The 18,907-nt window shown below is 39.5% G+C and overlaps 1 protein-coding gene across 3 annotated transcripts in view; it reads left to right on the top strand.

The window, feature by feature from the left end:
* The first annotated feature begins 760 nt into the window (after positions 1-760).
* tpk1 (thiamin pyrophosphokinase 1) overlaps positions 761-18,907 on the top strand; it is a 75,869-nt gene continuing 57,722 nt past the window's right edge. For 2 of the 3 annotated variants that reach the window (XM_020925698.2, XM_055151035.1), the window contains exons 1-3: positions 761-1,292; positions 2,022-2,106; positions 13,867-13,941. In XM_020925698.2, coding sequence (XP_020781357.1) covers positions 2,064-2,106; positions 13,867-13,941 — 118 coding nt within the window. In that variant the 5' untranslated portion in view covers positions 761-1,292; positions 2,022-2,063. The remainder of the gene's footprint in view (positions 1,293-2,021; positions 2,107-13,866; positions 13,942-18,907) is intronic. The other variant, XM_055151036.1, reaches the window with a different exon arrangement.

Here is an 18,907-nt window from a genome sequence, read left to right as displayed (position 1 = left end):
TTAGAAATATAGAAACCCAAATTAAGTGTATTCTTATTTTTAAGACACACTCAGATCCATAATAAAAACATACTGTTAATTTATTTAAGCAGGTAGTTATTTACTTTGCTAACAGTTACCAGCTGTTAAAAACTGGCTAGCAAGTTGTGTCATGTAGATGTTTGGCAGAAGTTAAATGTTTATTTAGTAACACTGACTAATATTAACCACATTTAACAACTGCGGCAGAAGTGCTGGTGCTCTTTTAAAGTGCTGTTACTTCATGTTAGTCATTGTTTACTTAAAAGTGCACCATGTAACCTTTCTGGAAGAGGGTCCATCACCTGCTTGTCTCCATGGAGATGTTATTACTTTGGCTGAAATGTTCCACAGCATGGCATTTAATGTATCTCTCTGTATCTTTATAGAGATAAGCAGGTGATACCATTTGCCAAAGTTACAGGTCATGTCTGTGGAAACTTGAGCCCACTCTAGAAATAATGTTTTTTTTTTCTTTGCAATAAAAATATGTGTAATTCAATGAATGCAAACTAGAAAGGTTTTATGCCATAACGTGAAACATTCCAAACATTCTCCTTTCCCACATTAATTTGATCTGATATCTGTACTCTATTAAATGTATACAAAAGCAATGAGATCATTAAAAGTGGTTGCCGCTGTTCCCTTTGTGTCCTCTAGAGGTCCCCATAGGTTTTACCGCTGCCTCTCAGTCTGTTCGGGGGTTCTCCGTTGCACTCGTTTACTGTTTACATTACTGAAGCATGCTGAAGCCGGAAGTCCAGTGATGCTTTAAGTTTTGTTAATTATTACCATTATGCTTTAAAATGCAGCATTGACACTCGTGTAGTTTACAATCGGATAACTGCGCGAGTACCGAGGTCCCCATTCTATGCTTATTTTTTTGGGCTTGAAGCGTTTTAGCATCTTGTAGGCTAAAATCAATGGGCGATGCTGCTGTGTTTTTGAGTGGAGCAAGCTGACAGACAGCAGCCCGAGCACGTTGGGCGGATGGTTGATTTTCATGCTCTTTGGGAATACAAATCCAGCTCTCCGCACTGTTGCTAAATCGTGCAGACCCGGTGAATGTTTAAACCATAAGGCCATAGACTGTGTACGTAAACTACAGTTTAACCACGTGTATCCTGTTGTTGGAATGTGGGTTTTTAAGTGAACAGTTAGATCACGTCTGCAGACTGTAGGCTAAGCAAGAATATGCATAGAACTTGTATAGGCCTATAAATCAATGTGATCCGCAGATCATTTATTAATATATTTTACCGAAGCGTCAAGAGGTAAGAAATGGCAAATTCTAAACACAGTTAAGGATGTGCTAGTAACATGTAATAATGATCAGTGAATTTGAGTTAATCAGGGGCATTAGACCATTTATTCTATAGTCAGAGTACAATAAGTAATATGAAACATTTGCAAAAAGTAGCACATACTTTCCCTAATTGACAAATTAAGTATCCTAATCCATACCTTCAGTTGTTGATTAACGTGTACAAATCTTTCATGACTATTAATTAAAAAAAGAAAAGAAACACCTGGCATTCAGTGTTCATGTATTTTTTACATAATGCATTTTATGACATTATATGTCATAATAAGTTTACTTAAATATGCTATACATAACCTATTGCATAGAATTTGTATGGAGTTGAGTGCAGGACACTAATCTAACAAACTCTAGATCCTACATATCATATTTAATTAAAAAAATATATATTTATATGTATAATCAATTAATAAATAGATATTTGTTACCCATATCAAGTCCTTTTTGACTGTGTGTTACTGGATCACTATTTAACACCTTTAAACACCTCTTTTAATATATAGCCAAATTGTCTAACAATCATTGTAAAAGACCTTGGTGTTGTAGTTGTAATTGCCTATTCCAGATCCAGAAAGTTAAATGATTATTGTATTTTTGTATTGCATATTGTCTACTTTTCTGAACAGCCTTTTCAAAGTGGACTCAAAATCATGGTAGAAACAGCGTGTCTCCTGTTTTCCAGGTGCGATTGCTGATTGAAAGCAGGCTCCCGTAGATCTGGGCCATGGATGAAGAGTTGACGCCTTTGGACTGCTTGCTCCCCTCAGGTACTGTCTGTCAAACAACCCTTGTGCAAACAGAAACCAACACCAAAACACACACATTTAAACACACCATGTCTTGAAATTCTCAAGTAAAAAAAATAAATAAAAAATCTGAAAACACCAGCTACAGTACATCCCGCGAGACTAAGAGAAAACTGGGAAACAGACATAGAAGATGCACATTCGCTTCTATCAAAACATATTCGTAGCCGCATCACTGTCACACTTGTCTGCTCTTTTGCTTTCTCCCACTCACTCTGACACACATAAATTGTCTTTGGGGAAATAAAACTCCAAAACAAATCACAAGCACTTTCAGAACAGCACTTCATTCACTGCTTTATGTGTTGTCTCTTTGGGCTCTTTACATAAGCATGTGCATTCTTCTAAATATATTGTATTACATAACATCTCTAACATAACAATGACTAAAAAATATGTAGGCAAGACAAAACTATAAACATTTTCACCACACATATATCTGTCTCTATTTGGATTTGCGGGGATGGCGGGGGGGGTTCTGACTTTGTGCTACATAAAAATGATTGCTTAAAGAGCCCACACTATTTTCTAATCTATGTTATGATTTTGTTTCCTCAAAAACATACCTCTAGGACTAAAGTATTTGTGTTTTCTTAGATTTTACTTAAAAAATAATGTATATAGAAACAAAATAATAATAATAATAATAATAATAGTTATTAGTAGTATTATTTAAAACAAAATGCATGTGGCAGAACAATAAGTTCATAGAATCCTTTTTTTTTTACAACCCTTAATTATAGTTCTAGTTGTTGTATAGACCTCTGAAATACATGAAACATTGAAGTATAATTTGAAGAAAGGGAACTAGTTCTTGCAGGTTTTGTCAGTTCTTTCTCATTGGTCAAGGTTCACGTCTGCTGTAAAAAGAATAGAACAGAACAGTCTGACCTGTGGGGTATCAGTTACTAATTTCAGAGTATGACAAACAATGTGTAACAGCTGCAGGACTGTTGAATGCTAATTTTTTTTTACTGTATTTACTGAATGGCTTAAATTATTCCTTTAGACTACTTTAAACTTAAAATAATGGTGTTTACTTATTACTTTTTATTACAGTTATTTAAGGTAGACTTTTGTGTTGTGTTGTCCACCCATACTTTTGACTTGAAATGTTTGTCTTTAAAATCTTGTTATGCTGATTTATTACAAGTGCTTTTCTTGCCTTAATTAGACATTTAATTTGCTTTAATCAAACAATCTGACAACAAAAAAGTAAATGTTGTGTTTGCTTTTACCGTTCAACAACTTGTATAACTTGTATATTTTTCTTCATTGTACTTTGCACACAGGTTTAGTGCTTGTACAAATGAAAAAGGGAAAAACTGTAATTGCACCTTGAGTATTTGCTTGGCATTTGTGAACATGTCTAGAGGAACATGGGGTGCTGTGATTTCCAGAGCTTGTACAATGCACAAATCAATACAGCACAAAGGCCAGCATCAGTTGGAGACACTCATTTGTGATTGGAGGCTGACAGCAGCACTTCTCAAGTAGTCTGTGTGAGTAAGCAAGGCAGGTCTGTCTTTAGACTTAGACTTAGACAGACTTTATTGTCCACAAGGTAAATTACACAGTAGCTCACACATCACATTATATTACAATAACACACAGTAAACAATATTAAAACAATTGTAATAAACTTCCAAATAAGTAGCAATAAGAGGTTGATATCAATAAGACATAAATTATATAAATGTATGTACAGTAAGTAAAAAACAAATATTTTAATATAACCGTATATCACAGTTATATACAAGAGGTCATAAGGAAACAGTGCAAAGGTGATATGATGATTGACAGAAACACAGGGTTATCTGTTATATAAGGATGAGTTGTTGTACATCTGTATGGAGTATGGTATGAATGTATTCCTATATCTCTCACAACAGGCTCCTACAGTGGAGCTGTCCCTCTATAGTCTGGTGCAGTGGGTCAGTAGGAGTGGCCATGATGGAGAGCAGTTTGTCCAGTGTCCTCCTGTTCCTCACTGTGACAAATGTCTCCAGCTCACAGCCAGTCACATGACCAACTTTACGGATCAGTTTGTCAATCCACCCAATATCCCTTTTACTGATGCTGCTCCCTGAACAGACCATAGCGACATCCAGACCGCTGGCCACCACAGACTGTTAGAAGAGCTCCAGTAACTTGCTGCACACATTGAAAGACCTGAGCTTTCTCAGGAAGTAGAGTCTACTCATGCTCTTCTTGTACACAGCATTAGAGTTGTCCCTCCAATCCAGTCTGTTTACATGGACTCCATGGACAAGGCACTTGTAGCATTCCCCTATTTTTACGTCATGGCCCTGGATGATGACAGGCTCCATTGGTGTCCTCTTTCTCCTGAAGTTAATCACCAGTTCCTTGGTCTTGTCAATGTTTAGGAGCAGATGGTTTGCCTGGGACCACTCCAAAAAATTTGCAATCATTGTCCTGTACTCAAGCTCCTGTCCATCTCCGATACACCCCACCGCTGCAGTCATCAGAGATCTTCTGCAGGTGGCAGGACCCAGATCTGTACTGGAAATCAGAAGTGTACAGAGTGAACAGAAATGGAGACAGGACTGTACCCTAGGGAACTCCTACATTACTGACAAGTATCAGAAAAGGTGCTTCTCAGTCGCACATACTGAGGCCTGTCTGACAGGTAATCAGTAATCCAGGAGACACTGGAAGAGTTGACATCCATCCTGAGCAACTTCTCACTCAACATAAAGGGCTGGATTGTGTTAAAGGTACTGGAGAAATTGAAAAACAATATCCTCACAGAGCTTTTAACACCATCCAGGTGTGAGTGTGCCCGGTGAAGGAGACAGATTACAGCATCTTCCATGCCTAAATAGCACTGATAGGAAACTGTTGACAATCCAAGGATGGTGCTACCAAGAGTTTTAGCTGAGCCAGAACAAGTCTCTCAAACACTTTCATGACATGAAATATCAAAGCAACTGGTCTGAAGTCATTAAGTCCAAATGGAATAGGCTACTTGGACACTGACACAATGCAGGAGGTCTTCCATAGCACTGGTATCCTTTCAAGCTTCAGATTCAGGGTGAAGAGAAAGTGCATAATCCCAGTGAGCTTTGCTGCACATGTCTCAGCACAGGGAGGTTGACTTGTTCTGGTCGAGGAGACTTGCATTGATGAACTTTCTCCAGCTGTCTTCTCACCTGCGCAGGTGATAAAGACACTGGACTGGGTTCCTCCATGGGGATGGGGCTAGGTGTGGGAGCAGAAGTGATGGGCTGATGAATGGCTGTCTGAGTTGTCTGTGATGAGGTGTGGATTGGGTGCCTGGGAGGTAAAGAGACGGGGGTGCCAGATGAAAAATTATTAAAATGAAAATTTAGTAGATTTGACCTGTCTGGGCTATTGTCCTGTTGCTTTGTTTTGGTGTTGACACCTGTAATGACTTTCATCCCCTTCCACACATCCGTTGGTGTTGTTTTGCTGGAGTTTTGCCTCCAGCCTCTTCCCATACACTTCTTGACTCTGCCTGAGCTGGACTTTCAGCTGTAGCTGTACCCTCTTCACCTCGTCCTTGTCACCAGAGTTGAAAGCCCCCTTCACCTTATTGAGTAGATCCTTCAGCTGGCTGGTGACCTAGGGCTTGTTGTTGGGGTAGCAGCGTGTGCATGTGGGGACGACTGTATCCTCACAGAAGTTGATGTAATCTGTTATACAGTCAGTCATGCTGTCGATGTTGTCCCAATGGGGCTGGCAGAGCACATTATAGTCTGTGGTCTCAAAGCACAAAAGAAGAATAAATTCAAAGGATATAATATTATTTTAATATATGTATGTATACAAAATGTATCATATTTCTATATTTTAATTTTGCTTCTACATATACACTGTATATACATATTGTGATTTGTGAGCTACTGTGTCCAAATTGATTCCTGTTAATCAATAAAATTTATGTAAAACAGCTTTCTTGCAAATATATTTGGACACATGCACAATCTGAGAAACAAAATCTGTTAACGGTGTAGGTTTTCTGGAAGAGGGTATGCCAATAACATGTCCATGGGCACGAACAGGTGTCACCACTAGGCCAAGTTGCAGGTCACATCTGTGGAGAGCCAAATCTGCACATAATAACAATACATGGTTATTGAGCAATAAAAGCACAATAAATGAATGCTAGATACATATACTTAAGGTTGTATTATGAAATAAGCAATAGAGCCAAGCAAGTGGCGTTATACAGTGAACCTTTAATAAAAGAGTTGTCTTTTGTATAACATTCTGACCAACTCCTTTGTATAAATATCTGCTTATTATTTACTATCGCCTCGACTGGCCCACCCAAAAAAACCTTCACCTTGAATCACATGTTTCTTACAACAAATCAATTTCAAACCTTGACAAGATTTTCTCAAATTATTTCTACTCAGTTTTTTACAACAATTTTCAGGAACATTCTTAGTTCCTAATGCAACAGGTGGTGTGACGAAGAGATGATCTGTGCTATCCACCACCTCGTGCATTTTAACAGCAAAGTCTAAACTCCAGTATTGAGACGTGCCCTCTCTAATTTCAGATGTTGTTTATATGTCTCCTTTAATGTGAATCGTCTGCAGAAAATGCTTATCTAGACTCTAGACACAGCGTGTAAAAACAGCCCCTGGATGTCTGCATGTTTAGATCCCCAGTGTGCACAGTTGGCATTTTAAATTCTAACATCTTAATTATAAATGCCTTTTCCAGGAATGTGCACAGGCTGGTGACAAATGAGAGGAAAAATCAACACAAGGAGTCTACAGTTCAACTATTGACTTAAGTCCATGCAAACCAGTAAATTACCGTGAAGTTATAGAAGTCTAATATCTAACAAGTTAAAAATATGCCATTCAATATAGTTCACTGTATACAATCTTCAGTTAATTTGTCAATACAGAACATTAGAATATTAGGACATACACATAGGTCAATGCAATCAAAAAACCACATCGGCTTAGGGAATGTGCTATTACTAATAGAACGTACTGAAGGACTGAAGTGTTTGCCTGGATAGAGTGACTTAAAGGTCCCTGATGGTGTATGTACTTGGTTTTATTCATGTTCAGTGGTGGATGTTGTTTGTATGGGCTTATGTTGATATGATGTTTTTTCTCTGTGTTAAGGCAAGGCAAGGCAAGGCAAGTTTATTTGTATAGCACAATTCGTACACAAAGTAATTCAAAGTGCTTTACAGAATAAGAAATACATTAAAATCATAATAAAAACAAATCAAAACATAAATAATCATGAAGATTAAAATTAAAAAAGAGAGACATAAATTGGAGCAAAGAGTGCGGAATGAAAACCTTTCAGTTATATGCACAGTTAAACAGAAATGTTTTGAGCCTGGATTTAAACAGCGTCACAGAAGAGTCTGTCTCACATGTTCAGGAAGACTGTTCCAGGTTTTAGCTGCATGAACCTGAAACGCTGACTCCCCTTGTTTAGTCCTGACTCTGGGCACCAGCAGGAGGCCGGTCCCTGAGGTCCTCAGAGTGCGAGATGGTTCATATGACACTAACATGTCACAGATGTACTTTGGTGCTCGGCCATGGAGAGACTTGTACACAAGCAGAGCTGCTTTAAAGTCTATTCTCTGAGGCACAGGAAGCCAGTGCAGAGACCTGAGCACAGGACTTATGTGCTCGTACTTCCTAGTTCGAGTAAGGACCCGAGCTGCAGCGTTCTGGATGTTCTGCAGTTGTCTCACAGCTCGTTTGGAGAGACCAGTGAGCAGACCATTACAGTAGTCTAATCTACTGGAGACAAACGCATGGATAAGTTTCTCCAAGTCTGCTTTAGACAGTAAACCTTTGATTTTCGCTATGTTTTTTAGATGGTAAAAGGCTGCAGATGTTATTGATTTGATGTGGCTGTTAAAGTTCAAGTCTGAGTCCATTATTACCCCTAGATTTCTTGCCTGATTTGAAAGTTTTAGAGAGAGAGACTGGAGGTGACTGCTGACACTGTCCCTTTGTTTTTGTGGACCAAACACTATGACTTCAGTCTTGTCAGAGTTTAGCTGGAGAAAGTTGTTTTGCATCCACACACTGATCTGTTGGATGCAGTGACAAAGTGAGTCCACTGGTCCATAGTCTCCTGCTGCCAGAGAGACGTAGATCTGAGTGTCATCTGCATAATTGTGGTAGGACTTATTTATTGCTGCTTATTAACTGGCCTAATGGCAGCATGTAGAGATTGAACAACAGGGGGCCCAGGATTGACCCCTGAGGCACCCCACAGGTCAGGGCCATGTGATCTGAGACACAGTTTCCAATTTCAACAAAATACTTCCTGTCTTCTAGATAGGACTTGAACCAGTTTAGTACAGTACCAGAGATGCCCACCCAGTCCTCTAGTCTCTGTAAGAGGATCCCATGATTGACAGTGTCAAAAGCAGCACTCAGATCTAACAGGATCAAGACTGAGACTTTGCCTGCATCAGTGTTCAGGCGGATGTCATTTGTCACCTTGATAAGAGCAGTCTCAGTGCTGTGGTGGGCTCTAAAACCTGACTGGAAAACATCAAAGGAGTTGTTCATTTGGAGAAAATTCGTAAGCTGTTGGTAAACAGCTTTTTCAAGGACTTTGCCAAAAACGGCAGATTTGAGATGGGTCAGAAATTGTTCAGTACTGTGGCATCAAGACTGCTCTTCTTTAGGAGAGGCTTAATGACCGCAGTTTTGGGAATGTTCCAGATTGAAGTGACATGTTAACTATGTGAGTGAGTGGTGAAAGTAAACTGTTGAGGACAGACTTTAGAAATCTAGTGGGTAACATGTCCAGGCAGCAAGTAGATGAACTCAGACTGATAACGATCTCTAAAACAGTTTTGTCAGTTACAGGTGCAAAGTGATTCAGCTCTAAGTGTCTCTGTGGCTGCATGCTTGTTATTTGTGTTGTGGAATTGATGGCATTTTTTGATACCCTGAACTTTGTCATTAAAGAAAACTGCAAACTCATTACATTTAGATGTGGAAATTAGTTCTAGTGGCAGTTGAGCTGGAGGGTTTGTTAATCTGTTCACTTTTGCAAACAGGACACGAGAGCTGTTACTGCAATTACCAATAATGTCCAAAAAATACTTCTCTTTTGTTTTACTCAAAGTGTAGTTGTACATATGCATTGTTCCTCTGTAAATCTCATAATGAACCTGGAGGTTTGACTTGCGCCATTTCCGCTCAGCCTTCCGGCACTCCCTTTTCTGTGCCCTGACTGAGTCATCATTCCTCCACGGAGCTTTTTGCCTATCTTTAACCATTTTAACCTTTATCGGAGCGATGGCATCCAGAACATTCAAAACACTCAAAGTCACAGAGTTCAACACACATCATCAACATTAGAACATGAGGCAATTTCAAAATGTATCATTTCCATGAACAGTGCACCTGTGTTATCATTTATGTGTCTTCTTCGAACAACTGTAGGAGCAGCCGGTGGTTTGGGAATAACAGACAGGTCAAAGAAGACACAGAAATGATCAGACAGAGCAACATCAACCACATTGACATTTGAAATATTTACACCCTTTGTAATGAGCAGGTCCAGAGTGTGCCCTCTGTTGTGAGTGGGCTCACTGACATGCTGAGTCAGACCAAAAGTTTCAAGGACAACACTAAGCTCTTTGGCATTTTTGTCACACACATTATCCACATGTACATTAAAATCACCTGTAATGACTAAACCATCAAAGTCTGTGCAAACAACTGAAAGCATCTCAGTAAAATCATCAATAAAACTTTGACAGTGCTGAGGAGGTTTGTATATGACGATGTAGAGTATGGACGGTGATTGTTTTAGCTCCATTTTGAAGGAAACATACTCAAGTGATGAAAAAAACCCAAATGACAACCTGTGTGTAACCAAATGATCTCTAAAAAATGCACACACTCCTCCACCCTTTTTATTTGCTCGTGTTTCAGATTCAAAGTTGGGAGGGGTTGATTCCACTAGCACTGCATGGCCTGTGTTTTTGTCAAGCCATGTTTCAGTTAAAAACATAAAGTCAAGATTAAAAGAAGAAATAAAATCATGAATTAGAAATGATTTGTTACATAAAGATCTGACATTGAGCACAGCAAGTTTCTGATTAGTTTCAGTAGGACTGGATGTTATCTTCTTACAGGGAATGTGAACTAAATTTCTCTGATTAGACAGTCTAACTGTCCTTCTTTTAATCCATCTACGTGTTGTAACTGGAGATATAGCTCCATCGCAGGGCCCCAGCCTGATATTACCTTTATCATGACTGTATGTCCTGGGACAGCAGAGGCCCTGTGCGTCCTAGCTCTTGGTGCATGTGACCCCTGTCCCAAGGCACCTTTCCCCCATCAGAGGAAATAAAAGGATTATCTTATCAGACAGGATAGTACAGGGATTAAGGACAATTTAAGAATCAAATTAATCAATGGTCTTGTAATTCCCTGACCAGTTATTATTCCCAGTAGATGTGCCAATGGCCTCTTAAACACTCACATTTTCTGCTTAAGTTGCCCCTAACTTGTACGCTGCCCATGACTCTGGATCTAAGTGCGTGTTTGTGGTATTTTTGCTGTCTGGCTCTTTAAACACAGTCCCCAAGGTGACATTTCTTTGAGCGGAATGCAGTATAAAGCCGCTCGTGCTTCTCGAGTACCTAATGCTTGTGTGTTGTGGCGGTGGGGGTGGGGGCAGGTGAGAAGAGAGATGGCAAAGGGCTATCTGAGGAGTCACGGCTGGTTGGCTATGTCTTTTGTTCTGCGTACACCTCCGGCCAATTAAGAGACAAGACTGACAAATCTCCTCCTCCTTTGCCTGCTCCCTCTTTTCCTTCTCTTTGTGTCGCCTCCTTGTCCCCTTCTTCCCTCCCTTTGCTTTTACCACACGCAGCTGGGGTTGACTTTCACATTAGAAGTGACCTTCCAGTGATGTGAACTTTTTAACAACATCAAGCTCGCTGAAGCAACAAAGTCGCCACCACGCGGGCCAATATTTTATGCACTTTCAGCGCCAAGCCTCGCTAAACTCCTTCCCTCCTCAAAAGATGCACCACATATTACTGGGAGAACTGCACGCTGTTGCTTTTTTGGCCTCCTACAATATTTCTAATGTGTCAGAACTGCTACAAGCCTGTTTTAAATGTACCATGCTGATTAGACATTTGCATAAACACAGTTTAGAGGAGCACATCGGAAAGGAATTATAAAGTGTTTTTAAAGTAGCGTATGCCATTTTGACTTGCCAACATCTTTTAGAAATGGATTATCAATCATTCATAAGGATAGAGATAGGAGCGATAAATCAGCATGAAATCAAATTGCCGTGTGCAGGCGAAAGGAAAGCATCTCCGGCTTTAGTCTTTGGTCCATTAAGGCTTTTGTTGCCGCTGTGTTTTTTACTTCGCCAATGCCGAGTTTTCCATTATGTTTTTTTCCACAACTCCCGCAGATAGAAAAATGACAATTCTAAAGTATTAGTCAGGGGATTTGCATTAGCAGCCGAGCAAAAAGAGAAAAGCTAAGAGCAAGATGGATGGGGGGTTGAAAGAGGGAACGAAATAGATTTGTGAAATGATGCACCCTGGGACACGGGCTTGACAGTGACGCATAGAGGTGCCGCTGACAGCAAAAACAAAAGGCGTGCGATCATGAGGGCTATAGGATGACAGGTTATTTTCCATGTCATTTTCACAAGGGTTTTGGTGGTTTTGTCGCCAACTGTAGCGGTTGCACATGTCCAAGGTCAATGTATTAAAATTAGCCTGAGAGATTTTGATAGAACAGTTACACAAAAGGGCGCTGGAAGTAACACAAGAGTTAGTTTGGTACCTGAATTACACATCTAGTCTTGATTCTTTATTTTTAAAGGATTATGCAAAATTTACTCATGTGAGCTTTCAACCATGTTAACATTTTTTTACCTCTTCAAAAACATACCTGGAGTTATGTTTTGTTTCATTCACACTTGTTTGAGTAATCCTTTATTTGTAGTATGTCTTTATCTCCAAGGCTCAAAATGCTCTGTTCCACCTTGTGATGTCATGAGGAAAAAAACTAAACAAAAAATAGCTAACTTTTCTTCCCGTATTACTGCATGACATCACAAGTTGAAACAGAATGTTTTCTATTTGAGAGAAGTACGCAGCCTAAATATGCAGGATTTGTGTGTTAAAGGTTGTATGGAGGATTTTTTTTTTTGTTTTTTTTGTTCAAGTTGTCAATGATAGCATTATAGAGGTGCAGTAGCCTTGTAATTATGATGACCAAAAAAAAAGAGAATAAAATTCATCAACTCTGGACGTGGTGGGGCCAGCTAAACATTTGCCAATAGATAACGACACGGCCTCGTTATCTGTTAGCTGACAGGCTATCAATCAAACTCCCTACGTTTCTAGCGTAACTGACCTGCCTGCGCGCCGCCGGTACGTGGTTTACGTACGCCTGTCACGCAGTCCACAGACGCAAGACGCACAGACGCTGTTTACTCCACCAATGCAACAGTTCTTAGCGGCTTTTTTTGACCTATATCTTCCTCGCAGTTAGCACAAAGTTTGTTGCAATGGCAGACAAGAATCCAGGAGCAGTTAGCCGCAAAAGAAAGTCCGTTTTTGAGGTCGCTGAAAGAAGAAGACAAGGGGAAAAGCAGCGAAGCCAAACTAAGGTGATTCTTGTAGATTCATTCCAGCGATGGCGCGACTGAAGCAGACGCAGGGTCTAAAGACTGACGCATTGGTCGCCAAATTACTCCTGGACAGGTAACTTCTGCTTATTATGAAAACGTACTTTATTTCCAAGAGCTAGTCAAACGTTTTTCAGGACACGAAAGCGATATCCTATGTCTGAAAACGTCATTTTCAAGGCAAAGAAAGAGTCCGCTTGCTGCTGCGTGTTGTAGCTAGTTCATTCGCACTGAATCTCCGCGCAACCTTCTCTGCTCCCCTTTCCTACTCCTGTCCCCGCTGCCCGTTCCGCTCTTCCCCCTTCTCCTCACTTCTACGGGCACGGAATCTCCGCGCACCGCTCCCTCTCCTCTCTCCTCTCTCCCTCTCTCCCTGCTCCGCTCTTCTCCCTGCTCCTCACTTCTCGTCCGCGAACGAAATGTCCGCACACCCGCTCCCCCCGCTCCTCACTTCTCCGCCTTGCCTAACCAACACTGTAGTTAGTTGTTTACAAGTCATGTGCAGCTCACCGGCTGTAAACAAACCTGTTTCTGGCGTAGTGAGGAGGCGGGAGAAGGCGTTTCTACGTAGGGAGGGGGGGGTGGTTTTCACGCATGCGCAACATTTGAAAAAGGACAAACAGTCGCTGGATTTCTCGTTCCTTGGAAAATCCTCTATACAACCTTTAAACATGTGTGAATGAAACAAAACATAATTCCAGGTATGTTTTTGTTTAGAAACCATTAAACAGATAATGAAATTGGGTGATACAGGCCCTTTAAATAGTCAGATTGATATTTAATTAGGCAGGATATATTGAGCTCATTCAATCTAAATAATACTTTTGTCTACTATTATTATTCACTGTTTTATGTTGCACCATATCGCCAAAGCACCTAGTCAGTCAATTTCATTCACTAACAATGGCAATTTAGCCTTTTCTGATTCTGAGCCTAACTCATTCCCCTGGGCAGGCTGTGTGCTTCTCTGAGGATTATCTATTCTGTCATTTGGAACCCTCTGTGCCTTAGTTATCATTGAGCTGTGTTTATAATTTTTCTCTGTTGTCTTTGCAGGTAAACAGAAGATTTGCTTGATTATTCTCAACCAGCCCATTGATAAGGACTACCTGCACATCTTATGGAATAAAGGTACATTTTTCCCTTAGACAGTTTCATAAACTTAGATTTCACACTTTGGACTAGCTAGTTTACTTGGTTCAAGATCTCTTGCCATACATATAAAATAAAATAAGAAGAGACTGTACCATTCTGTCAAAAATCTGAAATCTGAGAAATCATTTTGTGTCAAAACAAACGTGGCTGCTCATGAGTAAAAAAAGAAAGAAAAGAAGAATAACCCAGAGACTGAAAAGCAGAATCAACAAAGCACTAAACTATGAATCAGATCCTGACACGTGTGCTCTCTTTTAAAGATCTGTAAAAATGAAGGGATATGCATGTTGTAATTTCTGAGATTTTCAAATTAACTACAATGACACGTGAAGGGACTTCAAGTAACATGCTTGTCTTCATGGAGATATGGAGATATTATTGTTTTTCCTAGAATGTTCCACAGCATCACATTAAACCTCATTGAGACAAGCTGCAGGTGATGCTACCAGGTCAAGTTACAGGTCAAATGTGTGGGGAGATGGAACTGAATAAATGATATGAAAGCATAACAGGTTAAACAATAATATCTATAAAGTCAAGCAAGTGCCAAACCCCCCCGCCACCAAAAAAGTTACATTCTATCACTTTTCTAATTCTTCATTTCTAGGCTTGAACTTCAATATGTTTTATTCAGCACACTAATGGAAAGTTTTAGGTCCATTTCAGCCTGTCCATTTCTTGCTATTATTTTTCTATACATCTTTCAGCTGTATAAAGCTTATAATTACAGCTGTCCAGGGCCAGGCCACTTACCATATTCACAGTGCAAATTGCTTTTAACAGTGACATTTTGTGTTGGTGAAAGCACACTTAGCAGCAGGTAGCAGGTGCAGTCACTCCAGCGAGCCTCATTGAAGTGTCCTTTGGTTGACTGAAGATAATTGGCTGGTAAATAACATGCAGTTGGAGGAAGAGTCCACTCGGCACAGCAGGGGAGCGATGAGGTCGATACAAACAAACTGGTGGACGACAGACCACTGCACGGCCAGTGTGGGGGTCTCATAACAATATTGGCCAGTAGGACAGTATATGAGCTAGCGTTGTCATGATACTAAAACTCAACAATGATAAAATGGTCTTATAGAATGTAATTTAGAACACAAAATAACAGTAGTTTCTTTAATGTTTCCAGCTGGTTTTCTAGTTTAGATATAGGTCAAGACCATTCTGTAAATATCCAGGAAAGGTCCAATGTACTGTAGTATTAGTATCAATACTTTTCTAATGGTATCTTGTTTTAATTCAAGTTTTAGGATTGATTTGTATTGAATATTTTGACAACCCCAACCCAACCCAATAGAAAAGAAACTGCGATAAAATGTTTAATTCAAGTCTGATTTGAGAGTTAATTTGTACAGTTGAAACAGAGCTAGAGATATTAGCTTTGTATGTTTGTTTGTTTTTTTTCTTGTCTTTACATATTTCTTCAATACACAGTTATACCCATACCATTTCATATAATGTATAGACTTTTGAACCATACTATAAAAGCCAATTGCTTTATTTTGGTATTATCATATTATTCAAAATCAGACACAAAAGTCTCTAAAACTTTGAAGGTAAAGTCTAATTAAAAGCAGATCAGATTGAATTTTAACGAAGCAGCTCTTTGATGTGCTTATCATCACAGCAAATACCAGGAGGCAAGGCAGCCCCTCACAGCCACACGCCCGGACACACTTTCTTTTAAAGACCTTTGGAGAGAGCCTAACTTCACACAATGTAATTATCCTATCTGAAAAAACACAGAAAGCTGTCTGCTGACCTGAGATAAATCCTTTGGTTGCACAGCACTGGGAGAGACTTAAAATAATGCAATTTTATTAAAGAAAACCATCTCCCTGTAATACCTGTAATAGATTTTCCAGCCCTTGTGGATAGTACAAATTGCTATGAGTTTAATATCCGTGTTTTCTGTTAACCATGTAGTACAACAATAGCATCAGTGCAGAGGGAAATACATGTTTTATTAATAAAGTGAAATCTATATCCTGTTCAGTATTTTCATGTCAGAGCGAGGAAGAGTAGCAAAAGTGCATCGCCAGCATTGGATCGAGTTGCCCGGCCAAGCGCCTCCACTGCATGGGAGATAAACGCACGTATGAAATGTAGTGTGACGGTTGGTTCAGGCCTGATACTGACAGATCTGAACACTTTTAGATAAGGAAACATAGGGAAAAACAGGTTTCAGAGAGAATTTGGGAGGTTTGATGTGTCATAAGAAATAGTGTGTTGTGAGTGTGTGAAATGGAGGAGCTTTGATGATTGGTTTTGCTCTTGGCTATAATGCACACGGGACCGGAAGAAAGTTTTGACAAGATGATGATAGCAGTTGAATAGGACATTTTTGATGATGTAAACAAGCGTTGGATGGATTTCTACATCTTTGCCTTCAAAGTAATTTATTACATTTGTTACCTGAGCGATCTTGTGAAACATGTAAGCTACAGAGATTGAATCATTATCATGACCGTTCTTCTGTCAAAATTAGTTTGTGAAACTATCTGGCCTTAGTTCGCTTCAGCACATTTTTTGAGCAGGTTACTTACTACTACATTATGCTGTGGTTTGACCAGGCAGAAGGCAAAAATAGACTTCTTGCAGATTCTTGCTACAGTCCAGCACCTCCCCCGGACCTGCACCCGCATAGGTCCGAGTTTGGTGTAACAGGACTTGCAATAGCAGTGGTTTCAAATGTCCCATATTATACTATTTTTGATCTAGTTTTGTTTCATTCACACATGTTTAACACACATATCTTGCATGGTTCCACCTTGTGATGTCATGTAGAAATATGGATGCACTCTGTGTTTTAAACTCCTGACATCTTCACTAGAATTATTTGGATAATTTTGGCCCTGGAATTGCCAGTCTCTAGTGAACAGAAGGTAAAAGATAGCTGTTAACTTGAAAATTACCAATGCATGACATCGCAATGTGGAACAGAGGCTTTTGAGTAGACAGTAGCCAGAACAGACCAATAATAAAGGGTTACTCAAACATGTGAGAATGAAACAAAACACAAATCTGGGGATGCTGAGGAGGTAACAACATTATAACATAGATTAAAGCTCACAAGAATCAATTTTGTGCAATATCAGACCTTTAAGCACTTTCTAAGTATTGCAGAACATCAAGAAAAACAAGCAGGTAGCAAACTCTCCAAGAAATGTTACATAAGGTTACATAATGCATCATTTAATTATAATTTTCACGATCCACATGTGCCTATCCAGTATTTCCCTGCCAATATATATTTAATCTTGTTTTTGGGAATAGCAGATGTCAGCGTAGAGCCACCAGGGTGATAGCGAGCACTTTCCTCAGTCTCCAGATGCTTATCCCACCTGGAGACATAAGCCAGGGCTCCCCCCACCCAGACTTCCACCCCAGCCAGCCTGCGTACGTGCATCTACCCCTGGGCCCCCGTGATCACCTCTGGGACAGACATAGCGACGGGAATCTCTGATCAAAGATATTCACAGGTGTGCTGCTCAAGCTGGCTCCCACTCGCTCAAATAGTCAGCCCACGACGCGCTCAATCAACACCACAGTCAATCAGCCATTTACTTACTTACATGCAACACAAGCTGGCAGTTCAATAACGTAATCAACAATGGCTCTAAAGAATCCACTGTTCCCCTCAAGTGCCAAGTCTCATCACGCTGATCTATAGCAGCTGCTAAAATTTAAGTTTGTGAACATCGGCCATTAGCCAGTCAAGTGTCTGTCTGCAATCAAGCTCTGTGTGACTGTGCGGAGGATTTGTTGTATAACACGTACAAAGCAAATAGTCCTGCACAATAGGCAAATGTATTATCAGAATTTCACAGACACATGCTAGGTTAAAGATCCCATATTACACTAAAATTATTCTTGTGAGCTTCATGCAGTGTTATAATATTATTACCTCCTCAAAGATATATCTGGAGTTATGTCTTTTTTCATTCACACATGTGTGAGTAATTCTTTATTATTAGTGTCTACATCTCTAAAGCTCAAAATGCTCTGTTTCACCTGGTGATCTCATATAGTGGTAGTTTTCAAGTTAACGGCTACCTTTTATTCAGTAGAGATGAGCAATTCCAGGCCTGAAATTAGCCAAATTCTTCTAGTGAAGGTGTATGAAGTTTAAAAACACAGTGGAGCACTTCTTGTATTACCACATGACATCACAAGGTAGAACAGAGTGTATGCTGTTTCAGAGAAGAACTCAGCCTGAACATGCAGGATTTGTGTGTAAAACATCAGGGAATGAAACAAAATACAACTCCAGGTATGTTTGTGGTGAGGAAACAACATTATTCCAGGCCTGAACAACGTTATTATATCGATGACATCACAAAGTGGAACAGAGCATTTTGAACTTTGGCGATGTAGACTGACTAATAATAAAGGGTTGCTCAAACATGTAAATGAAACAAAACACAACTTTGAGAATGCATTTGGGGAGGTTTCAACATTCTAAATTGGCTTAAAGCTCACAAGAGTACATTTTGACAAATAGTCCTGCACAAAAGACGAATGTATTGTCAGAATATCAGAGATGCATGCAGTACAATTTAATCATGACATTAATTTGAATGCTCGAAATAATCTTGCATACGAAATAAATGTCCAATCATCCTTAATACGCAATTGATGTTAGCTATTCCCAGTCATAGAGACATAGTTGCCTTTCATTTTTCTTTTTTAATTAGCATTTAAATAAAGCAGTTTAATTAGTGCAAAACCACAAGATTTAAATGATTTTTTGGTGTGTGCTATTCATTCGTTGTTGTTGACATCAAACAGTACTGCTTCATAATAACTACTTGATTAGGGTTTAGGGTTAGGAGTTAGATCTAAAGTATAAGTTAACTAGTTTTAAATTAGTCTTAATTCAAAGCAATTAACTTTTTAACACACTTTAACTGACAATGGGGATACATGTGAGCACTGT

The sequence above is a fragment of the Boleophthalmus pectinirostris genome, unplaced genomic scaffold (genome assembly GCF_026225935.1).
Source record: "Boleophthalmus pectinirostris isolate CB_2022bp ecotype Guang Dong unplaced genomic scaffold, ASM2622593v1 HiC_scaffold_15, whole genome shotgun sequence".
In the NCBI taxonomy this organism is placed as follows: domain Eukaryota; kingdom Metazoa; phylum Chordata; class Actinopteri; order Gobiiformes; family Gobiidae; genus Boleophthalmus; species Boleophthalmus pectinirostris.
This window is presented reverse-complemented; position numbering and strand designations above follow the sequence as displayed.